We start from the raw sequence: 26,009 nt of genomic DNA, 5'->3' as shown, positions 1-26,009 counted from the left end.
ATGTATATTATAGATGTATATTGTTAGAAGTATATTAAAAAGGAGCAGAAAGAGCATCAAACCCCTCAAAGCAGGGGCTGTGGGCAGAACCTCTTGCTCCTTATCTACACTGACTGAGATTAGTCTCGGAGGAAGATGGTGAAGCAGCACAAAACTGTGGCTCCCATGCCCAACTCCCAAAGCTGACCCAAATGGATACCATGGTTGATGATATCAAATGCCATCAAAAGGTCAAGAAGAGCCAGTATGCACGTACTACACTGCCAGAGAAACCATGCTCCTGCCAGAAGTCATCAGGAAGTTACTGTGAGAACACCATATGGAAGTTATCTTGAACCAATCAGCATTACCACTCATTCTTCAATCTATGTCTGACATACATTCAAATTTAGCTAGCAAATTAGAAGTTGCAAAAGAAGAAATTTAGAAATATTCATAAAAGTAACATGATGGGACGTGCACTGATTGAATGTGGAGTACATACTTCCAATACATCCCGAGGCATTATGCTTTCAACATTCACTATATATTACTATGCAAGAAAGCAAGCAAGATATATTATTTATGTGGTTCCCAAACTGTGTCATAATGCTCTAGGGCACCACAGTAAACTCACAGAGGCACTATGGGATATTTAAAATTTTTGCAACTGCATTTGCGAAGATGGGTTTTGCAACATCCATTTTTGATGTACTTCTTTGTGAATCCAGGTTTTTTCTAGTTGTTGTGATGAACAGCAAGTATTAAGCAAAAATCAATGTGGAACAGGAAACAAGTTTCAAAGATTTGCATTTACATAATAGGCATACATATCCTGTTGGTAAAAATGTAGTTATTTAAGAATGAAATAAAAATATTTTCTTTTATCTGGATTGTTTTTTCAATTGACTGCTTTGTTAAAATGTAAATAGTTATTAAATTGGCAATAGTGGCGAATATCTGTAGCTCAGGTATAGGATGAGGGTGAAAATTTATTCTCTGAGCTTATGAGTTGATTTCTGAATGTTTTGGTACCAGGCTAGATAATATCTTCAGCAGAGTTTAGGGGATGCCAGTGTTCTTCTGTTTATATGGGGTTCAGGTGTGGCTGTGTCAAGTGAGGGTCTGTGATGGGTCAGGTGTGAGTCATAAGTGGGTCTTGTGATGGGGAGGTTACATCAGGTCAGGGTCATTGGGAGGTGAACTGCTGGTGGGAGAGGGGGCTCACGTGGGTTGGTTGAGGGTCGATGCTGTCTCTTGTTGGCTCTGTGGTTGATTTGGATCCTGAGGGGTTTGTAGGCTTGTTGTAGGTCAATGTGTCTGTTGATAGAATTGCTTGTGAAGAGATTAGGCATTTGGGATTGTGGCATTTGACTGCCCCTTTGAAGCCCTTATAAACAGAAGAACACTGACATCCCCTAACTCTGCTGAAGATGTTACCTAGCCTGGTAACAAAATGTTCAGTTATTAAGTTGTTTGGACCCAATTGTTTAATAAGCACAACTGTTAGCAGGTTGTTGTTGTTTTTTGCCTAAGAATGCTATGAAAAAATTCCTGAGACACAATAGGTGCCATGAACGGAAAAAGTTTGGAAATCTCTGCCCTAGAATAATGGATACATTGTTCATGGACAGCCATTTCCCACCATTCACTTTAGAAACTGTAAGAAATAAGGAAGATTTGATAAAAGTTGCTGCTGAGGCCATTGAGGCGATCATAATGCTATCTATGCTTAAGCTCAATAAAAGATAACGCTCTGAAATGCAGGAGGCATATTTCTCACAGAATAGTGGCATTATTTATTGTAAACAAACAAATAAATAAGAAATGAAGAGAGATGTCTTGTGACAGACCTTACCCTTATCTGGCAGCAAGCCTAGCTTCCGCTTTTATGTGTCTGGAATTTAATGAAAAATTTGACTCCAGATGTTTTACAAACATATGTACATGTATAATTTAGAAATTCTATAACAAAGAACCAGACAGTCAACAACTAAAGAAGAGTATAAACAAAATGTATACTCCTTTGTTGGCCTTAAAAAGAAGGTGGCCTAATTCCAGCAACCATTTGTCTTAAATGTTAAGGTTTCTAAAACACACACACACACACACACACAGAGTAATGCATGTAATATTCTACCTCGGAGCAGCCTCGATACTGCATAATTTCAATCAGTATAACTTTTCTACTCTTCAGTAACGAGGAGAACAAGGATGTACGTTCAACTAGTTACATTCTTAAATTTCCGACATGAATAGACAATCTAATGAAAAGATCTTAAAACTGGCTTGTTTCTAAGTAAAAGGCAACTATCATCTGTAATGACTGAAGCTGATATAGTGACAACCAGTGTTGCTCAAGCCAGACAGTATGAATAAGGAGAATATTCATCAGAGTCTTAATATTGGGAAAGAAAAAGTCAAAGTCCTTTTCAGAATAGGGAAGGAGAAAAGAATGTTTAAAGAATTAAAGCCTTCATCCCAATTCAAATCCTATAAAAGACTATGCTTCTAATGAACAGAGGCAAAAAGTTTATGCCTTTTAATAAAAGTGGTTAGTTGGAAGAAGTACTGCTAGATTCGTCCTGATTTTTTGCCATCGTAAACTCACACAGATCTTCTACAAAACACGTAACACACTTACATAAAGGGCTTGATTACTGAATTTTATAGCAGGCAGATTTTTGCCACATCTTTTGTCCCTAATAAAGCAATATATTATCTAGATATACTGGAAATTTCCTATCTGCTCTTGAACCTCAGCCTCAGTTTAACAGCTGTGCCTGGCATGAAGTCTGACAAAATCAGTCATCCTCACACGTCTACCTTGGAACATTAAGCAGATAAATAGTTGTTTATTCAGAATGCATACTGATAGTAAACATCTCCTGAACTATTTCACAACAAAGTAATTCCCATATTAGAATTTCACTCTTTAACAAATGTGGACAATAACACAATATAAAAAACAAATGAGGCTTCACACGCAATATTTTAGATTTCATTTTAAAGTGTGATTCTCATCAGAGATGTGGAATGGCTAAAGGTGCTTTGGATTCACTGTGGGTACCTCGTACGTGTTAACAGCTCCTGTGAGAAATCTTACCCTTTTCGGAGATTGCAAAGTAGCTAATCGACTCAGGAAAATATATGTTTGAATTACAGAGGTATTAAGGAGGTGGCAATATTTGACTGCATCCCATCAACACATCCATAACACCACCCAAACTCAAAATATTTTCCAAACCCTGTAACTGCAGTGCCAACCTAAGAAAAGGTATGGCTCCTTTTAAGGAATTCTCAACAGGCACAGTGAGGGTGCCCATGCCAGTTCTGAAACACCTTGCCTGCTTGGATCTGGCTACTACATAGCACAAAGTATATGACATTTGGTTTCTCCAAAGAGGTGTCCAAATGATAGCATCCTAAAGTAGCTAAGGATACCTAAAATAAAATATAAATCTGCCAGTACCAAAATATATTGAAAAAAAATAATTGTATCTTATAGGCAGGCAAGAAATGCAAAGCACGCAGTCTTGCTAAAGATGCTGTTTCTACTAATTGGTTTTTTTTTTAATAAGAAAAAATAAAAATCATCTCCTTGGTTGATCAGTTAGGCTAAGTGGTAAGTACCAGTCAACGCAGACTACTATCTTATCTACTTTTGTGGCTTTGAAATGAGAGATGAGAGTGCAGGTAGGCTAGAACATTTGAAATGTTTACGTTTGTTCTACACAGAATAAACATTTTTGCCCTGCCATTTCAAATTAAGCAGATTTGAGTTTGAAAGAAATCACATTGTTCTGGAAAAAGAAGTAATAATATGTAATAGGATTTTTTTTTCTAAACTGCATCTTTGCATGTTTAAGGTACTGATCTAGAAAAACGTTTTGTTTTACATTTAAACTTGAATTGAATTTAATTTGAGATATACATTGTTTTAAACAAATGTAAGGTAATTTATTATATAATGGTCAAATTATAAAGGCTTTTGGAAGAACTCTTTAACTAGACATTTATTTAAAGTATATTAAGATACTGATGTACTGCCAAATCCACAAGGACTCTGTGAATTTACAACATCCCATAAAAAACCAAATATATAAAATAAATCAATTATGAAAACATTTATCCACAGTGATACCTGCAATCCAACAACCAGGTATTAAAATGCTACGGAAAAGTTCTGTCTTAAATGCCTCTCTGAAGACAATCAGAGTTCATGTCATCTGATTTTCCAGATGGAGGTTATGGAAGCTGGATGAATAAAAGATGGCACAATACTATTTCCTGGCCATTTCCCTGCAATCCCACATGCTGAGAAAACCTCAGTAGCCCAATTCAAGAAGAGTGAACCAGGTAAACAGGTTCTACCTGAAGAAGGTGATCCTGAAAGTAGCTGGGTGTCAAGTCATTAAGGGTTGTATAGGTTAAAAGCAGCTTTTCAATTTCTGGTCAGAAGCTTACTGAAAACCAATGCAGCACACAGAACTAATCATAATATGAAAACAACAGGTAGGCACTGTATTTTATATTAATGTTACCTTAAGGTAGTCTTCATAAATAGCCCATAGTAAGTGAATTGAAGTAGTCAATCCTTAAGTACTAAAGGGTAAGAGGTACTCCCACCAGGACCTCCAGATCCAGGAAGGGCTCATGGAATCTGGGAGAATTTTAGCACTTCTATTGGTACAGTATTGCAGTATCTCCTGGCAGCCAATAAGACAACTTCCCTGCACCTTAACCCCAAAAGGAGAGTAAGATTTTCTTAAACAAGACCAGTGGAAATCAATCTCCTTACACAATAATGGATTCTAAATCCTCCAGTGTCAATAGACAATAATATTCCAAAAACAAACCCTGCACTGAGGTCTAAGAACTCAGGCTGACATTCTGCCATACAGCAAGATGTCACACAATCCCAATTTTCGCCCTACAACTCAATTTCATATACAGCTTTCATAGCCTGTCACCTCTATAGAAGGGCTTCTGGTCACTATAAGATAAATTGTGGTTCATTATCTTCTCACTTTTCCTATCGTGGAACTGCTTTTGTTTTGGGATCTAAAAGCTGGAAGAGCAAATTACTGATAGGCCACATCCATCCAACAGATTTCAGTAATAATACCAGGTGCCATCTATGATCAAGGCACAAATGAATGCAGTTGAATTGTGAATATAATTATAAATTGTGTCATTTATCAGGAACAGGCCAGGGTTCCCAGCTTCCAGTATTCTAGCCACTCAAACTCAGGACTTAGGCAGTTGAGTGGAAAAGGAAATCAACCTCATTTTTTTTTTTTACTTGGACCAGCCAGCCCACTATTTTGCACTATAACTTCCTTGATCACCATAACCTAATTTCACCCACTTTTCAACTCTTCTTCCCCAGCCCCTCCAAATGTCCTTCCCAACATCCATTTTATGGGAACAGGACCACTGCAAGAGCCTCTGCCTCCTTCTTCTCGACCACCCCCACTTTCTCAATCATTCCATGGATGGGCTGGAAATCAAGCAAAACTACTCCAACTAGCCCACCTATTGCTATCTCTCAACCACCTCAAGTTTATATCCCATGAAACAACTCTTTAATTACATTGCTAATCTTTCCAACAATTCTACGGTGATCCTCTCACACAGGGCTCTGCTTTCATTAAAGACCTCAGTCTGGGATCAGCTTCCTTGTTCTCTCATTCTAGAAAGAGCTCTCTGAGTTATTCCTTGCCTTTCACCCAGGCCAGCAAATCCTGAAGTGGCCCAATTCAGGCACATCTTCCCAGGGGACTCAATGTTAACTTATTGCATTAGCCTTATCCAGCTGATCAAATTTGAGGCAGGAGTGTCACAGACTCTCATCTTTTCCACCACATGCTATATTTGCTTTTAGGCAGCTCTTCAGAGGATAGAGCTCTGGGGGGGGGGTGTCTATCTTCTTTTTACCAAACACTGTCTCAAGTCTCTAGTTTGCCAACCAATCTTCAAATTTTGCCTTCTAATACCATTTCTCCAGATGATAAATCCAATCTGATGTCTTTCTTTTCCTCCAGCCACTTCCTTCTGCCATGAAACTTACCCTATTCTTATCCTTCCTTCCTTCCTGCACAATTTCTCCACTGTATTCTTCTACTCTCTCACAACAGTCTCCAGGGAGGAAGAGAAAAAAAAAAGGCTTGGCTATACTATACTATACAAATGCAGAACATGAACATGGGGAAATTGATTTATGGGCTATTCAATGTTAAATCAAACTGTAATTGATTTTACTGCCATACAACAGCAATGATTTTATTACTGTCTGTGCTGTGCACAGAAATTTTAAGACATGATCTTTTTTGGAGTTACTGATATTTTTTGCCCTTTATTAAATAGTGGGAATACAATATTTTTACTGAAAGATAGTAAAAAAAGGGGGTTGCCATTTGAATGTGTTTGTCTTTAAGAACAAATGCAGAGATATGTATGGCTGACAAAGTTTATAGTAGTAAATAAAGTCTTGATTGCTCCAGAAATGAAAGAAAATTATATCTATGGGATGATAATGCAGTAAGTCTGCCTTGAACAAGAACCTGTTGAACACTGAATTCCTGTAGTTTGCTAGAAAGAAAAGATCAGGATGAGCTTTAAATAATGTAATGAGTACAGCAATGATATGCAATTTACTATCATTGAATAATTTTTTGCAATTTCAGATACACCTTATTTGTGGTTGTTGAAAATTATAAAAAAATATCCTTCCATTTTGAAATGAGAAAAACTTAAAATTGTAACCCCTAAAACATGCTTAAAGTAGTTTTTTTAAAGAAAAAAGAAAATCCAGGCTTATCCCATAAACCCAATAAAATTTTATAGATTGCCTCCACCCAATCTGCATCATCAACATAGTTACCCACAAAGATTAAGTGCAATCTAAGTACACCGGAAGAGGCTACCCAATACTTGTTTACAACAGAATCAATCAATAACTATATGTTCTCTGCTGACACCTTTTCCACAGCTCACATGGAGAATAGAAGGGTATCATGTCCTTAAACATTTTAAACACAATACAGCTGAATCTTGACCATTTTTTGCAATATCTTCTGATCAGTAGACATTTTCTTTCAAAAAATTTGCTTCCTGAAAAACTTTTTATGATATACCCCTTCAAACTGAATCACCGAATCACTTATAATTTCAAAATAATTATATTACGTGGGAATCTTGAGAAATATGAAATAAAATTTTCATGACTATAATGTACTGTAATCGCATAATGTTTCTGACATGCAGCATGAGTTCAACAGGGCTAAAAGTGTTTTGCTGCTGGTTTTCATTTGTACTCAGTTTTTGATGCATTTCATTGCATAGTCAAACAAGAGCCTGTTAACTTTGATGGATTCCAGTTTCCATGATACCATTTTTCCACTGTGACAATGTCCTGGTTAAAACTTTCAGCATGTTCATCACTGACTGCACCTATATTTTTGGGAAAGGAAGCCAAGTGTGAATGCAGAAAATGAATATTCAGTGACATATTGCAAGTTCATAGTCTTGTGTGCTGTAAGATGTTTGTCAACCAGGTGAATGTAGTTTGGTGGTCTGTATCTGCCTAGAAAATTCTTAAAGACATTCCTGAATGCTTTTCAGGCATTTTTTTTCTGGCCCCACTAACAGATCTTCAAACCACTTGTCATTGATGATATATCTGATTATGGACCAACAAAAATGCCTTCCTCAGTCGTGACATCAATTATTTTTGGAAACATCTGTCTCAAATAACAAGAGCCTTCCTTGTTCATTACCTTCACAAAAATTTTCATCCAGTCCAGGTTTTATGTGAAGTGGAGGCAAAAATATCTTTCTTGGATCAACAAGTGGTTCATGTGCCATGTTTTTTGGTCCTGGAATCAAATTCTTTTGGAGTAGCCATTTCTTTTTCATGTAATGCAACTCTCTTGCACGGCTGTCTCATTTGCATGTGTAACAACAGTGCTTGGTATATCTGAGCTCCATTCCAAGTAGTAGAGTCATTACTTTTAGATCTCCACAGATATTGGAGATCTTGTTGTACTGAATGTGCTTCAACAATAGTTCCAAGTTCTAGTATGTTTCTTTTATATATTCAGCCTAGTCAAAAGGTACTGAAAGTGTACATTGCCACTTGTAAAAACAGATTTCTATAAAATGGTATGTGATAAGCTGAATTTGAGTTTATGTTCATGTTTAATTAATAGCCCAAAATCTGCAAGATATACCCAAAAGTGTTCAGGAAGCAAAATCTTTGTTGTACATTGTAATAGCTTTGCATAAGACAAATACTATTTTCCTTCAGCAGTCAATGAAACTTTATTAGATAAATCACACCTCTTAACAGAAGCATATCAGAAGCTGTAGAGATAAATTACAATATTTCTATGTCTTAATTTGCTAAAATTGTCATGGTTTCTCTCAGGGGTAGTTTTTTTGTAGCTGATAAACTGGGCAGCTAACTATTCAGTTTTCTGAAGTCCACAGCTGAAGTTACACTTACCGGCATAATGCACTGGAATTTCTATCTTCGGTCCTATGACGTAATGGCCCTCCTCTAGACTATGAGCTGTAATAGTTGTCCACTGTCGGCATGAATGAATCAATAGGTAATCACTCTCTCGAAGACCTTCTATAGGTTCTCCTACAAAAAGAGATTGAAATTTAAGTCATGATTGATTAATCATTAAAGTAAATTAATCTTCAACTCTAATCCTTTAGATTGTATGTTGTAGAAACTAAAATCTAAGCCCAAAATTCTGTTCTAATCTAATCTAATCTCTCTAATCTAATCTAAGATTTATTACAAGACCATTTCCTGTTAACTCTGTCCTACAAACTACAATATTAGGCAAACCTGAATACTCTTTAGAGCTGTTATAAGGATTATGGAATTTACAGGAAATGCTTTATATACAAATTCAATGCTATGCATTATTACAACTATGTTGATACTTTGCAAGTCAGATATTTTTCACCATCATTTCAATTAGAAGCTGGACAGTACTTTTTCATCTGAAGACTGTTTTGAAGCCAAAGGATGAGGGGTGCCATCCAAGTGGCTTGGGCAATATTTGCAGAACTACAAATCCTTTTAGAAATGTTTTTTTTTGGGGGGAGAGTTAAGGACTAAAATTGTGGAGGTTTAAAGCACTAGTGTGCTGCTTAAACTACCCAAAAATGTGAAAAAATGTCCAATGGGGGGGAGAGTTCTGGATTTTTAGGAGACATTAAGATGCCATAGCCATTTTGCCTCTTGAAATCACTTCAAATCTCTGGTGTAGTGGCTAAGTTATTGGACTGGGAAGATCTAAATTCAAGTTCTTCTGAGACCATGGACATCCCCCTTTGTCTTTTACAACTCTTTAGGGCCTAGGCTCTCTTCATCTACAGTTGCTGAAAATCAGAAACATGGTTTTCTCCCTATTGAGGAAATTGTGCAAATGTAGTAGAGTCTCTAAACTAGATTTAAAATTGTTTTAATAACAAAGTATATTTTCACAAAATATTGCTGGAAAGAAACAGTAACAGAGCCCATGCCTCTCTTCTTTCCTCAAAATATTAAATATGCCCCAGCCTATAAAGTAGTGGTTCTCAACCTGTGGGTCAGGACCCCATTTGGGGTCGAATGACCATTTCATGGGGGTCGCCAAACAACGCAGTCCGCCATTTTTTTCCCCTTTTCCTTAGCTGTGCTACTCCCTTTTATTCTATTGGCTTTTGAAAGCCAATAGAATAGACTCTCTTGAATAGAGTCTAATTCTATTGGCTTTCAAAAGCCAATAGGAATTGTCCAGGCTGTCTCTGCCCTGCTGAGCCCGCCAAAAGTCCCATTCTGCAAACGGTGCTGCACCAGTTGAGTAGTCCTCGACTTACGACCAGTTGGGAGGGGTCGCGGCATTAAAAAGGTTGAGAACCACTGCTATAAAGAGATGCTATCTGTATATGATTGGGTGGATAGGTACCTCTTACCTCAATCCAACCACCTCACTAAGTCTTTTGAAAATAAAATTAGGAAAAACCCAGACTGATGAGCTTTCAGGGGAATGATGAGATATTAATTAATGTCACAATAGCAGCTAGATTACCAAGATTTATGTACGTCTTCAGTTTCCACTGAAATCCTTCAGCTTTTCCTTCTATTCCCCACGCTGCCCCAGCAAAGAAAAGGATGCAAAGCAGGACCAAGGATGTCTAGAGACAAGGAAAATTCTAACAGTCCTTCTGTCGCTATACAATGTATGGTACGAGGTAATTAATTTTATGCAAGTAGAAATTGTAACATGACATTTTTTAATAAATGAGGGCCCCTTTTCTCAGAAAAATTCTAATTTCTGTGAAAAAATATAGTGTGTTTCACCAACTCAGGAAACTACAAAGAACCATGCAAGCCTTCTCTTTTAAAGTACTGCAGTTCAAAGAGACCTTCCATTGTTACATCATGTTTTTCCTAAATATTAAAATATAAATATTAAATATCAATAATATATATCATATACAAAAAGAGGCTTTAAATTGTGAAGCACCCAGCAGAATCCAGTTTCATTTGGAAAATAGCATTATTTTGTATCCAACTTCGTCTATATAATAATAATAATAATAATAATGATGATGATGATGATGATGATGATGATGATGTTGGAAGGGACCTTGGAGGTCATCTAGTCTAACCCCCTGCTCAGGCAGGAAACCCTATACCATTTCAGACAAATGGCTGTCCAGTCTCGTCTTAAAAACTTCCAGTGTTGGAGCATTCACCACTTCTGGAGGCAGGTTGTTCCACTAGTTAATTGTTTTAACTGTCAGGAAGTTTCTCCTTAGTTCTAGTTGCTTCTCTCCTTGATTAGTTTCCATCCTTGGAAAATAGCTTGACTCCCTCTTCTTTGTGGCAGCCCCTGAGATATTGGAACACTGCTATAATGTTCCTCCTCGTCCTTCTCTTCATTAAACCAATTAGTTAATTTACTATGACTTAAGTTAGATTTTACTGCCTTGGGCTTATGAAGCTAATAATACGGAGTCATCCCCATATCATCAGAAGCAAACATACCTATCACAGTTCCCAACCTCCCAAACATATTCATCTATTTTAGACAGGATAATTATATATTAACATTATCCATTTTCATTCATGAAAATTCATCGCTATTCTTCTTAAAGATTCTTCAAAACTAAAATGGTTTCAATCATTTTTATAGTTAATTTTACAGAAAATTATACTTTCCTGCTCTTTCCCAACTTAAAAATTATCCATCACAAATTCCTGTTTTGTGATTCAAGCAGATATTTTTTGGTTGTGCAACACCAACAAACACCATGTTACTGTTATACTCCAGTATAGTTTAGCTGCTTCCCTTTCTGCTTTGTAATTCCTCTTATGTGGGAACCAGGTCACTGAAAACTATGTTCATGGCAAACTCATCTGACCTGTACCGCCTTCCTATTCACTGTTGTTGGATGGCAAAATTATAATGTGTGATTTCAAGATGATTACCTACCTACATATAATATTTTAACTTCTCCTGGTAAAAGAGAAGCTCACAAATTAATGTAAGGCCATACTTTGTTATACAGTATTTTTATCATTCTTTTACTGGCCAATTCTTTTTTGAAGGAAAAATCATATCACTCTGAACCAGAAGATCCAAGGTAATGCTTCATCAAGGAGGTTCTACTCAGCTAGAATATGCTCTACTGAGATAAAAGGAATTCTATCTGGGTACAGGGAGAGGATCTGAATTACCCTAGTAAAGAGCACTGGCATCAAAGGGTGAAACCTAGGCAGTCCACACCATCTAGAAGTCAGAAGCAGAAGTCGTCTTGAAAAAAAGAGCCAAACCTCTGCTATTGGTTGAGATGCATCCATACATACACGAACTTTGCTGGAACTTAAGAGATCAGGCTGTATAAGTCAGGCTTGCAGACTGCTAAAATAATACTTGAAAGTAACTCTTCAATCTTTTAATCTCATAACCTTGCTGTTTTGACTATGCTCATATCATGGTAAATCTTGATCTTAACTTCCCTGAAGTATCTACGGTAGTTCTTTGTTGAAGTGTTTGTTTCAGAGCCTTCCAAACAGAACTGGATTTGACTGTCAGACAAACAGAACAGTTTCTATGTTGTGAAGAGAGGGAGTTGTTCATTATGATTCATCCACAAATTGCAAACAAATATCCAGTTTAGTGGCTATAGCAAGATTGTGTTTGCAATTAGGATTCACATGTATAGCTGAATTTCCTATCAACAGCAGTTTCCCATGTCACCAATTCAACAAACATAATAATTTTTCCAAATTAGTAACTGGAGAGAATATTGTGAAGGTTTTTTCCTCAATATTTTAAGAGCTGTAAGACAAATCCTGACACATACTTAACAGCAGTAAGAAAATATGTCTATAAATATTTGAAATTTGGTCTAGATAGATGCGACCAAAATGTAACAGTTTGAAAATATTCCATTTTCAGGTGATGAGACAAACAGGTGAAAGGCAAATATTGTTCTTTGGTATTTTTGTGTAAAAATTCAAATGTAAGCTCAGTTAAACTCTTAAAAATAAAAATATTTTGCAAACAATGAAAGTATTATTTGAGGGCCTGTTCAATATAGCATTCTATATAATGACAGGTTTGGAAAAGATTTGATCTTTCATATATGCTTGACTAGGTACAAATTTTATAAGGCTACAATCTTTAAAAGAATTTTTTTTAAAATGCTAGCAACTGCCTCTTGTACTGTAGCTTTCTCTATCAAGAAATGGCAGATAATTTATTGTTGTTCCTCATTGATCAAAAAATTGCATCCCCCTTCTAAACAAAAAGTTAAGCAAGTTTTCTGAGGAGGTATTTGAAGAGGACATGATGGAAGGAAAAGAACAGACTCAGCTTACAGCATTCACAAACGGCAATTAAAGGCAGCCAAATCTTTCTTTCTTTCTTTCTTTTCTTTCTTTTTCTTTCTTTTCTTTCTTTCTCTCTCCCTTCCTTCTCCTTCCTTTGTCTATCCTAGTGAAACACATAGTAAGTACTCTACTTGATTTATTCATCATCATAACATAAATTTCTTTTCTGTCAGCATTTCTTCAGTTTCTTCTCTCCACATATGCTCCTTTGCCTGATTCTCTGCTTGTGATTCCACAGCCACATCAATTTTCAGAGCACATCTTTTCTGACAGAAATCATGGAAAATGTGTAAATAATGCTATCATTTCTGTTTTTAACCAGTAACATAGAATGAACATAGCCCTTTAATCAACTTTAATTTTAATTAAACTATTTGAATTTTAGTATATTTAGTATATTAATCAAATCACATATAGCTTGTCTGATGGGCAGCTACAGTTAAAGAAACTTATCTTTTTCAACAGGGCAATTTCAGTTTGTAACTTGAGCTATTTACTGCTCTCACATATTAGACATCTTTTGTATTTTATACAAATAGGCATAATATATTTAATTACATATGTTTTTTCTTCAATCATGTGGCCCATGTATCAATAACAATTTTATATTCAATAAGAAGTAGCTTCTAATTTATACTATAGCTTAGGTTTCAACTAGAGTTTTGCTATCACTGAACTTTAAGGATTAAAAAAGGTGGTATTTGCTTGTAGCTATAAGTTCATTACTTGTATGTATGTTTATATTTTTGAAATTAAACATAATTCAGTCCCAAAGCAGTATGTAAGTATGTATGTGTATTTGTATGTATGTGTGTATGCATATATAGTATATAATACAATACTACGCAATATAATATAATATATGAAAAATATTCCCAATAATATCTGTTTGCTAATATATTAAAGCTGGATTACTATATACCAGGGGTGTCAAACTCAATTTCATTGAGGGCCGCATCAGCATTGTGGTTGCCCTCAGGGGGCTGATGGGTGTGGCCAGGGTAGGTGTGGCCTACTGGGTGGGCATGGATGGAGTAGGCGTGGCCAGCACTACATTGTTTGCATCAAGGGTGCCTGTGGGGGCCTGGGCAGGAATGGGACAGATCTGAGGGTCTCTGACAGAAGGAGGTGAGATCAGGACAAGTGCCAAGGCATGGTCAACTGGAGGAGCCTCGCTGTTCCTCTCAGGCCATGCGGAGGGGGGGGGGGTTATGGAGCTAAGACTGAATGTGTTTCAGCATAGATGGCCACCACAAAATTGTACATTGGCTCCCAGGTGGCCTGGGCCAGGGCCAAGGCAGAGGGGGCCGTTCCCTCACTGTTTCCAGGATGGCTTCGCGGGCCACATGAAACCACTTTGCGAGCCGCATCCGGCCCCCGGGCCTTGTGTTTGACATGTCTGCTATATACAATGAAAAGTGGAAAAGAAATGGAGGGGTTTCTGATAAATTAATGTTAGGAACATAAAACAGAAATTCATATATCTAGGTGCCATTAAGCAATGAATTAAAGGCAACCACTCTTTTTATTTTCTAAAATTGCATCTCAATAAATCTTAGAGAATAAAATAAAAAGCATTTTTTTTCTATGCTTACAAAATGCACACAGTATATTTAAGGAATGTTACTTCAGACTATATTATATTATATAGCAGGTATGCACTGGGCGTGTGTAAGTATTGCTGATCCTCATTCATCTGCTTGGCCTATTGCTAGGAAGTATGCTGTCATGCTAGAGAAGAGGTCTCCTTTTTATCCCTACCTGATTGTGAGGAAGAAGTTTTCTGTGTGCCCGTCATCACAGAGGTTTGATTGCACAAGTAGTTCATCATACTACCTATGAATGAATGCAGACATAGACTTGAAAAATTGCTTATTCCTACAGCAGATTCACCTACTTGCCTTAGTATCAACCAGGCTCTATCTAATTTTATTTGGAATGAATATATATTCCAAATAAAGAAATGCTGTAGGAAGTTAGCATGTTGTACTAACCCCAGGCACCATTTTTACTTCCAAGAATGGTTCTTATTTTATTTTCTAAGATTTACTGAGATGCAATCTTAGAAAATAAAAAGAGTGGCTGCCTTTAATTCATTGCACTTCCTGGAAGATAAGCTGAAATGGTAAAAGGCATCTCAGGGAGGCAGGGTCTGAGCGGTATAACTTCATAAATTATATAAATTAGCAATGAGAAGATGCAAGAACATGGGGGAAGGGATTAATATTCCAACTCTGCCTTTTAATATTCAAGAGAGAGAGAGAGAGAGAGAGAGAGAGAGAGAGAGAGAGAGAGAGAGAGAGAGAGAGAGAGAGGGAGATATGCAGGGAATTTTTTTGTAAATCAATTGACTGGAGATGTCATTATCATAAATGGCAGGGGAAAGATACTGCTTTTACAGCTCTGTAAACAGTACAAGGCCACTGCCTTTTTGCCCTAGTATGGGAGCAAATGATAATAAACCCATTTCCCCATTCATTGAAATGATATTTTCTGTGCCTACGTGGGAGAAAAATGAGCAGATATGAAATAAATCACTCATTTCATTGTATGCCCATGCCCAAAGTATTTAGCACATGATCTTTCAGACAAGTTTGAGGAAACAAAAAAGCTACCTGCTTGCTCAAAGGAAGCAGCTTTAATTAGATTTATGTTTGTATGCATATATGGTCACATCATTTATGGTATTCCATACTATTTATCTCCGTGCTCAACTGTAAAAAATCAGTAAAAGTAGTTGAGACAGGTGTTTTTAATTTTTTAATTTAATTAAAATTAAACAAACCAAAATCATAACTTGGACAGCCACAATTGTACCTATGCTTCTTAAAGACTATTTTTATTATGGTTAAAAAAATGAATGTCCTATCTGGCATCATGGAAACATTTTCAAACGTGAACAAACTGCAGAGTCTCTTCTATTGAACAGACTGTGTATAGTGTCATACAGATACAATGAACCCTTGTTTTACCAGACCCAATGCAATAAACATTACATGCTTGGGACTGTAAAAGAATCTTCGTGTATTTTTTCAAATCATGAGACCAAAAACACAATACAGAGCACAAAATTGTAGTACTGCAGTATGCCTGAATCTGCCCAAAATTTATCACATTACTGAAGCCATCATTTAACATTTTTGAAAATGTGTTCATTCATACTACAAAAATCAGAGTTCACTTAGAATTCTATATTTCTTAGAAATATGCTATTACAAATTATAGCAATATGTCCATAAATCTCAAGCCTACCCTCTGTATAAAATATTTTAAGCCTTCCTAGCTGGATTCATACATTGTTTTAAACTATAACATGATTGGTTTAACTTCTCAGTAAGTGTGAATGCAACTTTTACACCTTATTTAACAAACCATACTTAGCACTGTTTTTAAGCCAATCCCATCTATTGAATAGGCTTAAAATACAGAAGGCTCTTGACAGACTTGAACATTGGGCCCTATCTAACAAAATGAAATTCAATGGTGAAAAAAATAAGGTTCTACATTTAGGCAAGAAAAAACAAATGCACAGGTACTGTAAAGGTGGTAACTTGTTCAATAACTGTGAGAGGGATCTTGGAGTCCTAATGGACAATCACTTAAATATGAGCCAGCAGTGTGCTGCAGCTGCCAAAAAAGCCAACAGAGTTCTAGGCTGCATTAACAGAGGGATAAATCAAGATCATGTGAAGTGTTAATACCACTTTATAAAACCTTGGTAAAACCACACTTTGAATACTGTATCCAGTTTTGGTTCCCACAATGTAAAAAAGATAATGAGACTCTAGAACAGAGGTCTCCAACCTTTCCGCACTTGAGGACCAGAGGGAAGGAGAGCAGTTTCAAAATTAGTGTGCGTGTGCACATGCGTGCACAGGGCCACGCACACTGGTGTGGCACTAGCAGCCCCATTTGCGCATGTGGCATGTGCTGGCGCCGTGTGCATGCACGAACAGCCACACATCCCCACGGCAGTTAGCAGCCCGTTCCCGCATGCACAAACAGGCTGTACAAACTGCCCAGGCTAGCAGTGCATGCGCAAACGGGCTGCAGACACCTGTCCCGCGCTATCATTCCTGTTTGCATCCATGTGTATGCGCAAACAGTCGTGGGCGCTAGCACAAGTGGGAGGAAATGCGCGCCCATGCATGCGTGTACCGGCCAGCCATTTCCATGCCTGCTGGCCAAGAGCCCGCAGCCCAGTCCCAGGCCGCGGACCATAGATTGGGGATCCCTGCTCTAGAAAGAGTGCAAATAGGAGCAACAAAGATGATTAGGAGACTGGAAGCTAAAACATATGAAGAATGGTAGCAGGAATTGGTATGTCTAGTTTAATGAAAAGAACTAGGGATGACATGATAGCAATGTTCCAATATCTAAGGGGCTACCACAAAAAAGAGGGAATCAACCTATTCTCCAAAGCACCTGAAGGCAGGACAAGAAACAATGGATGGAAGCTAATGAAGGAGAAAAGCAACTTAGAACTAAGGAGAAATTTCCTGACTGTTAGAACAGTTAATCAGTGGAACAACTTGCTTCCAGAAATTGTGAATGCTCCAGCACTGGAAATTTTTAAGAAGAGACTGGACAACCATTTGTCTAAAATGGTATAGGGCTTCCTGCCCGAGCAGGGATTGGACTAGACCTCCAAGGTCCCTTCCAACTCTGTTATTCTGTACTCTGTATTGAATGTATATTTTACCATGTCTTTTTGAGATCAGTAAAGGATAATATTTGTAGCTCAGGATTGAAATGAGGGCCCTGGTGCTCTCTGAGCTTGTTTGCTTTCTTGCAGATGTTACATTACCCAAACTAGGTAACATGATCAAGCTGAGAGAGCACCAAGGGCCCCTCTTTTCTGCTTTGAGGATGTGCTTGGTTTAACATTGTTTTTTTGATTATTTCCACATGCTATTTTTTATTACTAAGTTTATAGGATGTTTATTTTCTTTATGCTGCAACTGATTTTTATTGAAGTCAATTTCGCATTATGTCCACATTCAGAAGCACCAAGTATCTAGCATCTTACAACTGCTTCTTAATCTTATTCACCAGAATGCATGTGACTATCTTATGGGTTTGAACTGTTAGATCAGCCCTGATTAGAATAGGTCATTTAAATTGTCCATTTAGAACAGGATAGGCAGCCCAAGTACCAAAATAATCTAAAACTAGATTGTTAGAGGCCAATCCTGGCTGCAACATATTCCTTTTCCTGAACATCAACTTTTTCCAATCAGGAAAGTAACATGATGTGCAATGAACATGATGCGTAGGCAACTATGGCATGTTGGCAGCTGATGATCCTGGCTCCTTGTTGTATCTCTTCTTCCAGCCACTAGCAGAAGGAAATATCAATAGCAGCAAAGGCTAGCAAATCAGAACTGGCAGATCTTCTCTGAGAAGACAGCCAAGGTAGAATATTGTCCAAAGTGAAGTGTCTTGGATATAAGTGTTGAGTCTAGTTCTGTCCAGTGACATGGCTGGTTCAGGGGATGTGTAAGTTCACAAAGATTGTTAAGCACCAGGCCTATAACTTCTACTTTGAGCTGTAACTTGGGGTGGGTGCATCTGGTAACTGCACTGTTACCTGTACCAGGAAGTTTTATGCTGGCTATGATCTTGCCTACTAATAATAGTCTGTGTGTACTGAGAATGCTGGTTTAATTGGCAACCTTTGGTGGTTTCTGCTTGTCCATGTTTGATGCTCAGCCTGAAGGAATTGTGATACTGCACAGCAAAGCTATGCAAATCTGTGTTGAGGCGACTTGGCAGCATCTGTCCAATCAGTAATTCCATGCTGTGGCCACTTGGAGAGAAGAAATTGACAGAAGTACAACAAAACGGCTGGATACATTGCAATGAAGTGGCTGCATGAACATTGCTTTGAGTCATTTCTCAGCTGAACTTTCTCATCCACAATGAAAATGCCACCGCATTAGTTAACTTGACCCATCAAAGTCTCCTGATAAAGATTTTATTCTTTTTAAAATAATACAGAAATAATAGTAATAACAATGATAGTAATAATGCCAGCACTTTATAAATATTTATACTTTCCAATAAAAGAAACTCTCTGCCTGTTATATGATATAGGTATAATACAGGCAATGTATAGCCACAGCATATGCATTATTCTATTTTTAAATGCCACGATAGGTACAATTGAATCTACAGCTATTATGATTTTTACAAAATCTGTTTTATCTATTATAAAGGAGTTTAACAACTTGAAAAAGGCAAAATGATCCAAGCAGTCTATTTTCCTCTGCCTTTTTTTTTTTTTTTTGAAATATTAGAGTTAATAGGTGGAAATTGCAAAACAGGTAAGAAACGTCTCAGATATGGGACTATTTTGTACATCACAGCAGCAAAGAAAGTGTATCAATATTTATACCCAACCAAGTAGCCTTTTTCATCTAAAACCATTTTAGTTTATATCCTTATATCTTCTGTGCTTCTGACACAAACAAAAGCTGAGATCTTTTACTAAAAACTAAATTAGATGTACAAATGAAAACAGCATATCAGGATCCCACCTATTAAAGAACTATGTATTAATTTTTACCCAGCTTACAACCAAAACAGACACTATTATCCATATCTTATTTCATCTGTGATGAATTCTTCCTGTATTAATCTCTTCTATGTACACAGTAAAAGACTTGCTTCAAAACCAGCCAGTTAGTCTGTCTGCCTTCCTAGTTACTGGAAAACTGGAGATATAGTTCATGATTTTTGTCCTTGGCCTTGCAGTTAAATAAAATAAAATTGGATGTGTAGAAAGTGAAATTAAAAGACTTGGAGCGAAAATAAACTTCACCCCTCCATCCATCCTGCGTGCAGAAGCTGTGACCTTCATTGGGCTAGCATTTTTAAAAAATGAATAAATATTAATGCTCCAGCTGGCTCAAGTAAAAGAATCCTTGACCACCGGCAGTGTTTTGTTATACGGTGCGCATTTGTCAATGGTTAATGTTACACTATGTCTCATGTCTGCCAGAGTGCTTTGTGACATAACAAGAGGCATGAATCCAACTAAAATTCAAAAATAACAATCTTAGCTGTTAATCTATTAAATGATTTTGTCTCTCAAATTCTCAAAAATATAATTCTATATTTAAAGAGCCATTGATATATCAGCTTATTCTGACAGGTTATATTTAACTTTGAAAAGAATGCATTTTGAGAAATTGCTGTTCATTAAATACATTATAGTAATTGTGATAGCAAGAAGAACTGATGGCAGGTGGATCAAGACAGTCATAGAATGGATCCCACTTGATAAAAAGTGTCTGCAAATGAAATTTAAAAGATGGATCGATGACATCTGCAAGTATTGTGGGCCCAATTGGCAAAGGAAAGCTCAGGACCATATTGGCTGGAAACATGCGGAAGAGGCCTTCATCCTGCAGTGGATAGACAATGGCTAAACTAATGATGATGAATAGTGATAGCTATTGCACACTGTACTCCAGAAATCTCACTGTGTTTCCAAAGTGAGTCAGAAGCACTCACTTACAGTGGTTTGTAATAGATGTCTTTTGACTGCTTGTTTTGAAAAAAAAAAAATTCTTATACTGATTCTGAATGTTTATTTTCTATCCTGAGTGTAAGTAGAATTTTACTTTTCGAAAACATTTGTGTTGTGCACTTTTGAGACACAAATACATTTTACAGTAAAATGCAACAGATTAGATTATCTATTAGTTTGAAGCTTTTTATCTACATAAAACAACAGACCAAGAGCTATACTGTAGTATTTACGCCTTTTTAAAATATTAAATAAAAAAGATTTTCATTCTTACATCATCTGTTCATCCAGATCTGTCAAGGATTTTCTGAACTGATTATATCAGATATTCAGTTAATCAGAAACAGCGCTTTTCATTAAGTATTTAATTTTTTCTATAACATTAGTTGTACTTAAGAGTATGTCTAATATTGCATTAGAACCAAAACAACCAAATTACATGTATCATGTTATGCTAGAGGGTACAAAGGATATTAGATATTTGAATTTCCTTCCACTCCATACATACTTAACATTTGACTGTAATGGCTTTGGTAATGTTAAGAATGCATAGTAGCTACCTAGTGCAGAACATATTCCACACAGCATTCAACAGAGTGGTATTGAATAAAGTAAATATTTTTAGGAAAAGGCACATGATCCTCATGTACACATATGAACAATCTTTTCCTTCTCTGATAACAGGAATCAATGTTTACAGCAATACACCAAGTAATACCACTATGTCAGACATCATGCTATGTCAGGCTTAGGTTTACAGTATATACAATTCCAGAACAAACAATTACAGCAATTAAATATTTTCCCATTATTCTTTTAAAAAGAGCTTAAACACTGGAGAAATCTAGCAGCTATAAAGGTATTTTTACCAAACATTAAGACCCAAGTAAAATTAAATCTTTCCCTTACCTCTCTCCTCACAGGATAATGAAAGATGCAAATCCAATATCTGCTAATACAACTTTTGGGGAATTTTAATACAACTTATACGAGTATCTATTGTACAAGGAACTTCCATTTTCTTACTCCAGCTTCATTCATTCATTCATTCATTCAGACTTCCCCTAGACAGATTCTGGGAAATATTTAGAGATCACTGACAATCATTTCCATTGGGAAATGTTTTTTAACCTGACAGGTTGTCTAGGCATATTATAGAAATGCTACTACAATCACTGGATTGTTAGGAAATAATGTATTGCATTATTTGAATGTATATTTTGCAGCACACCGCTTTTTGTGAAAATTCCAAACAGTGGCAGAGGCATGGATGGGATATACAGTAAGTTGCAAAATGATATACAGGAAATTGGTTTAATTTATATGTGTACTTAACCCTTACACATGCTTGCTTTAGCATCAGAAAGAAATCCTGAAAACTAAAGAATCCAGTTAGTTCCCAGCTCCAAGACAGAAAGAGAATTAAAGGTAAGATACTAGACTCTTTTTGCAAGATATCAAGCAAGATCTTTCATTCTTCTCTGCCACAGATCAGAAATTCTTATGTGTGTTAGTGTGGGGGTCCTTTTCAATAGAATTCTGAATGGATAGGCTGACACACAATGGGTATTTTGCACACTGGAAGATTTTTTTAAACTACTGGTCAGCTGAAATATCAAGAGAATTCTGGCTACCTACTGCCTAAAAAAAAAGAGCCAATCTGGGGTAAGAGATTAGGGCACCAGGCTAGAGACTGGGAAACCATGAGTTCTAGTCTCATCTTAGGCACAAAATCAGCTGAGCAGCTTTAGTTCAGTCAGTCTCTCTGAGCCCTAAGAAGAAGCCAATGGCAAGCTAATTCGAAAAACTTGCCAAGAAATTTGCAGGGACTTTGACAATGATCTAAAGGCACAAAAAAATTCTGGAAAAAAAAAAGAAAAAACAGAAGCTATGAAAATAATAACATTTGCAACTAAGGACCAGGTACTTGCTAAACAAACTTAGTAACTTTTCTTAGATGCCAACAAAGCTTAGGAACAATTCACTTTTGTAAAGAACAACATTGTTTTAATTTCAACTGGTCACTATAGTTACCTCTAACGAAGTGTGCTTATTAAGTTATAGAATGCTTTATGGCCAATTTCTAAACCTCAATTTGCTGTTAGAGGAACAGGAATGGGGATGGAGGAGAGAATGATACCAAGTACCCCAATCTTGAATTCCATAACAGAAAGGAAGAAGGCTATAATTATAGCTGATAAAATACATTTTAAAAGCCTCTTCCTAAGACAGCTGCACCATGTATGAAATCTAGATGAAGGAATTTCATTTTCAAGAGTTTAGAAAACTGGTAGCAAAAATAGAAATATAAAGGAAGACTATTCTGGGCTTCCTCTGACAACATTAAAGTGCTAAGGAATAAAACCCTCTGCTTCTTACTGAAAGTTATTTCCACACATTAACCACACCATGGGACTTGGAAAAAGTAAAGGCAGTGTAATGTGGTGGAAGTGGCCACAGCTGACCTATTTACTTCTGAACTTAAGATGTTTTCTCAGTTAAAAAGGCAACACTTGAAATGTTGAATATGTCATTTAAAACCCACTGAGTTCAGGGCGATTTTCTCACAAATACATTTCACATCCAATTGTACCTTGCAGTGAGAAGCAAAACACAATCTATCTTCAAAACGTGAATGCTGACTCTGAAGTGTAACTATTTATTTAGACACTAACTCCAAAACAATAACTTCAAACCAACATAGCAACTCTGTGACACTCATTTGCAAATACAACGGAGAAGCAGGAGTTTAAAATAAACCACACATTTTCCTATCAAGTTACAAACCAGTCTCTTCATAGAAAAGTCAAATCAGTGTTGCTTTTGCCCTCTGATTTACATAATAGAATCCACAGAATGCAGAGAACAGTATGAGTGGCTCGGGGTGGAAGATCTTAATATCCATTGGATGCTATTTAGTATGTGTTGATACAGAAAACCTTTTATTAGGAAGAGTTTCATTTCACAGCTATATGACCACATTCTTCAATAAGCAGGCTTTTCTACAGCCTTGTCTCCCACAGATTTATAGATTACTAAAATATGTAATGATTATTTGTACAAAATCAATGACTGCATTAGACTGCCACATCTCAAGCTGCAGTTTTTGGAAATATTAACATATTTCACTCATAAGCACAAATTACAAAGAATGAATTAGTTTAGCTTTAAAAAGGTAAAAACTTAATGAACCAAAAGTAGAACACATTCTAATTTATTAAGGCAAAATTAATTTATCTGAACATAACTAAAATTTCTTTCATTGCTCCTTTATACAGGAAGGAAACCCACGTAAGCTGCACTGAAACAGAAAGACCAGCTATATTCATTTTCTACACTGCAGTGCATATGTGCACTGGCCAGCTGTTATAAGTTTATGCTTTATGAGTTTTTATTAAGCCTACACACTGAAACTGATATATGTTCATTGTCATCCTCCTGCAAGGACGTACAAGATTCCTATAGAGACATTCCATTCTCACTCATTTCTTTTCAAGCCTCTTTTTAAAAGCTTGCTAATCTTTCAGGCAAAGTCATCATAATTGACTTGGTATTGTTCATTTTAACTATGTTTCTGTATATATTTCTCTCAGGAATCACTCTCATATTAAAATGTTGTCATAAATTTTAATCATGAAGTTATTTAATTTTCTCAGTCAACAGTGGTAGATGCAGATTAATCAGTAAATTAGATGCAGTTAAGTCAGTAACATAAGTAAAATAAAATAAAAATTGTCTAGAAATACAACATGCAATATATGTTCTAGATCAGGGGTCCTCAACCTTGGCAACTTTAAGACTTGTGGACTTCAATTCCCAGAATTCCTCAGCCAGCAAAGCTGCCTCAGGAATTCTGGGAATTGAAGTCCACAAGTCTTAAAGTTGCCAAGGTTGAGGACCCCTGTTCTAGATACTGTAGCTTTTCTTCTTCTAAGAGTCCAAGTCAAGATGCACTGGGGTAGAATGCTCATCCCACCCTTCTCTATAAATTATCAAGATTAATCATTAATTTGGGAAGGGTAAAAACACATGGGACATTTTCACATTCAGGTATGTATTTTGATAGCACGAGACACACACCCCCCAAAAAGAAAAAAGAAATACTGATACAAGACCATATCTTTCAGCTTCATTATGAAGATCTTTTTCAGGGACTGGAAATACTGAAAGGAGAAATCTAAAAGGAAGCAAAATTGATAGTACGAATGAAGACAAATATAAGTGTCCAGGATAATGTGCAGAATTCAATCTGGGTCAATCAATGGAATCAGAGGTTTCATCTTCTAGGCTAGAGAGGATCTTCCCGAGGATGGGGGCTCCAGCACGAATCCCAAAGCTCGGAAGACAAAAACCTCTGGTTCCAGTGACCAACCCGGTGACTGAACAATTTCCTGCAAAATTGGTAGTCCTTATGTTTAAACCACTATGCTGAAATGATTTATACACCAGATCACAAAATCAGTAGTGAATATAGGCAAAAAAAACAAAACAAAAAAAAACCAGAATTAAGGGAATAAATAGCACATAGTTTAGAGGTTTAGTGAATGAAATATAAGCTGTGAGTGACACAGATCTGTAAATAATAAAGAAAACTATTGTTCACTTTCCAGATATTTATGAAATAACATGTGAGTTATCTTCAGAACTAAGGAAAAGTATTTCAAATGCTAATGAGAATTATTGTCTGATGTTCTACTTTATTCAGTAATAGCAAAAAATACCGTGCACTAGTTTTGAGGCGGAAAACCTGATAATACTGGATCAACTAAATTGTTACAACATAATGAGCAACCTTTAATTTCTCCAAAAATCTTATCTGGGCTTTATCTTTTGAGATATTTTTCACTATAATACTATCAGCCACACTCTCTGGAACTGCCTGCAATGATAAGTATAAGAGTACAAACCTTATAGAGATTACAAGTTACCCATTTCAAGTGATATATTATTTCCCCAGCACATTACAACTGTACTTCAAGCTCTGCTACATTAGTTGTCAATAGATTTCTAGATGCAATCCAAAGTATTGGCTTTAACCAATCAAGTTTTTAAAAATGTGTTAATGCCCCAATAGTGACTTTCAGTCATCTATCTAGTTTTTCCTGGGGAAAGGATCTGTTTATACCCCCTCCCCCTCTCATGAGATAAAGGGAATGATGGGTGAAAGGCTCTGTATTCCAATCACTATTTGAGTTTTGTGGAATAGACCCTCTTGAAATTAAGGCTTGCATCAACTCTCTTAATGTTTTGGGACCAACTTTAGAGGGAAGTCTTTCATAAAGCATTTGATGCTATACAGAACCACAGAGATCTTGGGGAAGGAAGATGGTAGCAATTAGCAAACATGAATTAAGAGAGAAAGAATGGAAGTTGACACTCTTTCAAGATTCTGTTATTATAATTTATATTAGTAAAATAAAATTCCAGTATTTCTTGTGGAGTACGTTTCTTGACCTGCCTCAAAGGCTGACAACATTTTGAAAACCTGACAGCATTTTTTCCCCTCCCTCTTATACCAAAAGCAAATCAAGACAGGTTCATTTTAAGTTTCTTTCTAAAGCCCTTTCCTCTTCCAGGGTTTAATTTATG

The 26,009-nt window shown here is 36.5% G+C and overlaps 1 protein-coding gene across 4 annotated transcripts in view; it reads right to left on the bottom strand.

Annotated features, from left to right (window-relative positions):
* GAREM1 (GRB2 associated regulator of MAPK1 subtype 1) overlaps positions 1-26,009 on the bottom strand; it is an 82,586-nt gene that overhangs the window by 50,412 nt on the left and 6,165 nt on the right. For 2 of the 4 annotated variants that reach the window (XM_039333657.1, XM_039333658.1), the window contains exons 2-3: positions 14,648-14,722; positions 8,489-8,629 (exon numbers count right to left, since the gene is read on the bottom strand). In XM_039333657.1, the coding sequence (XP_039189591.1) occupies positions 8,489-8,629; positions 14,648-14,722 (216 nt within the window). The remainder of the gene's footprint in view (positions 1-8,488; positions 8,630-14,647; positions 14,723-26,009) is intronic. The other 2 variants (XM_039333659.1, XM_039333660.1) reach the window with 1 other exon arrangement.

This window comes from Crotalus tigris, unplaced genomic scaffold (assembly GCF_016545835.1).
Source record: "Crotalus tigris isolate CLP2741 ecotype Arizona unplaced genomic scaffold, ASM1654583v1 scf7180000024506.7606697, whole genome shotgun sequence".
NCBI classification, from domain to species: Eukaryota; Metazoa; Chordata; class Lepidosauria; order Squamata; family Viperidae; genus Crotalus; species Crotalus tigris.
This window is presented reverse-complemented; position numbering and strand designations above follow the sequence as displayed.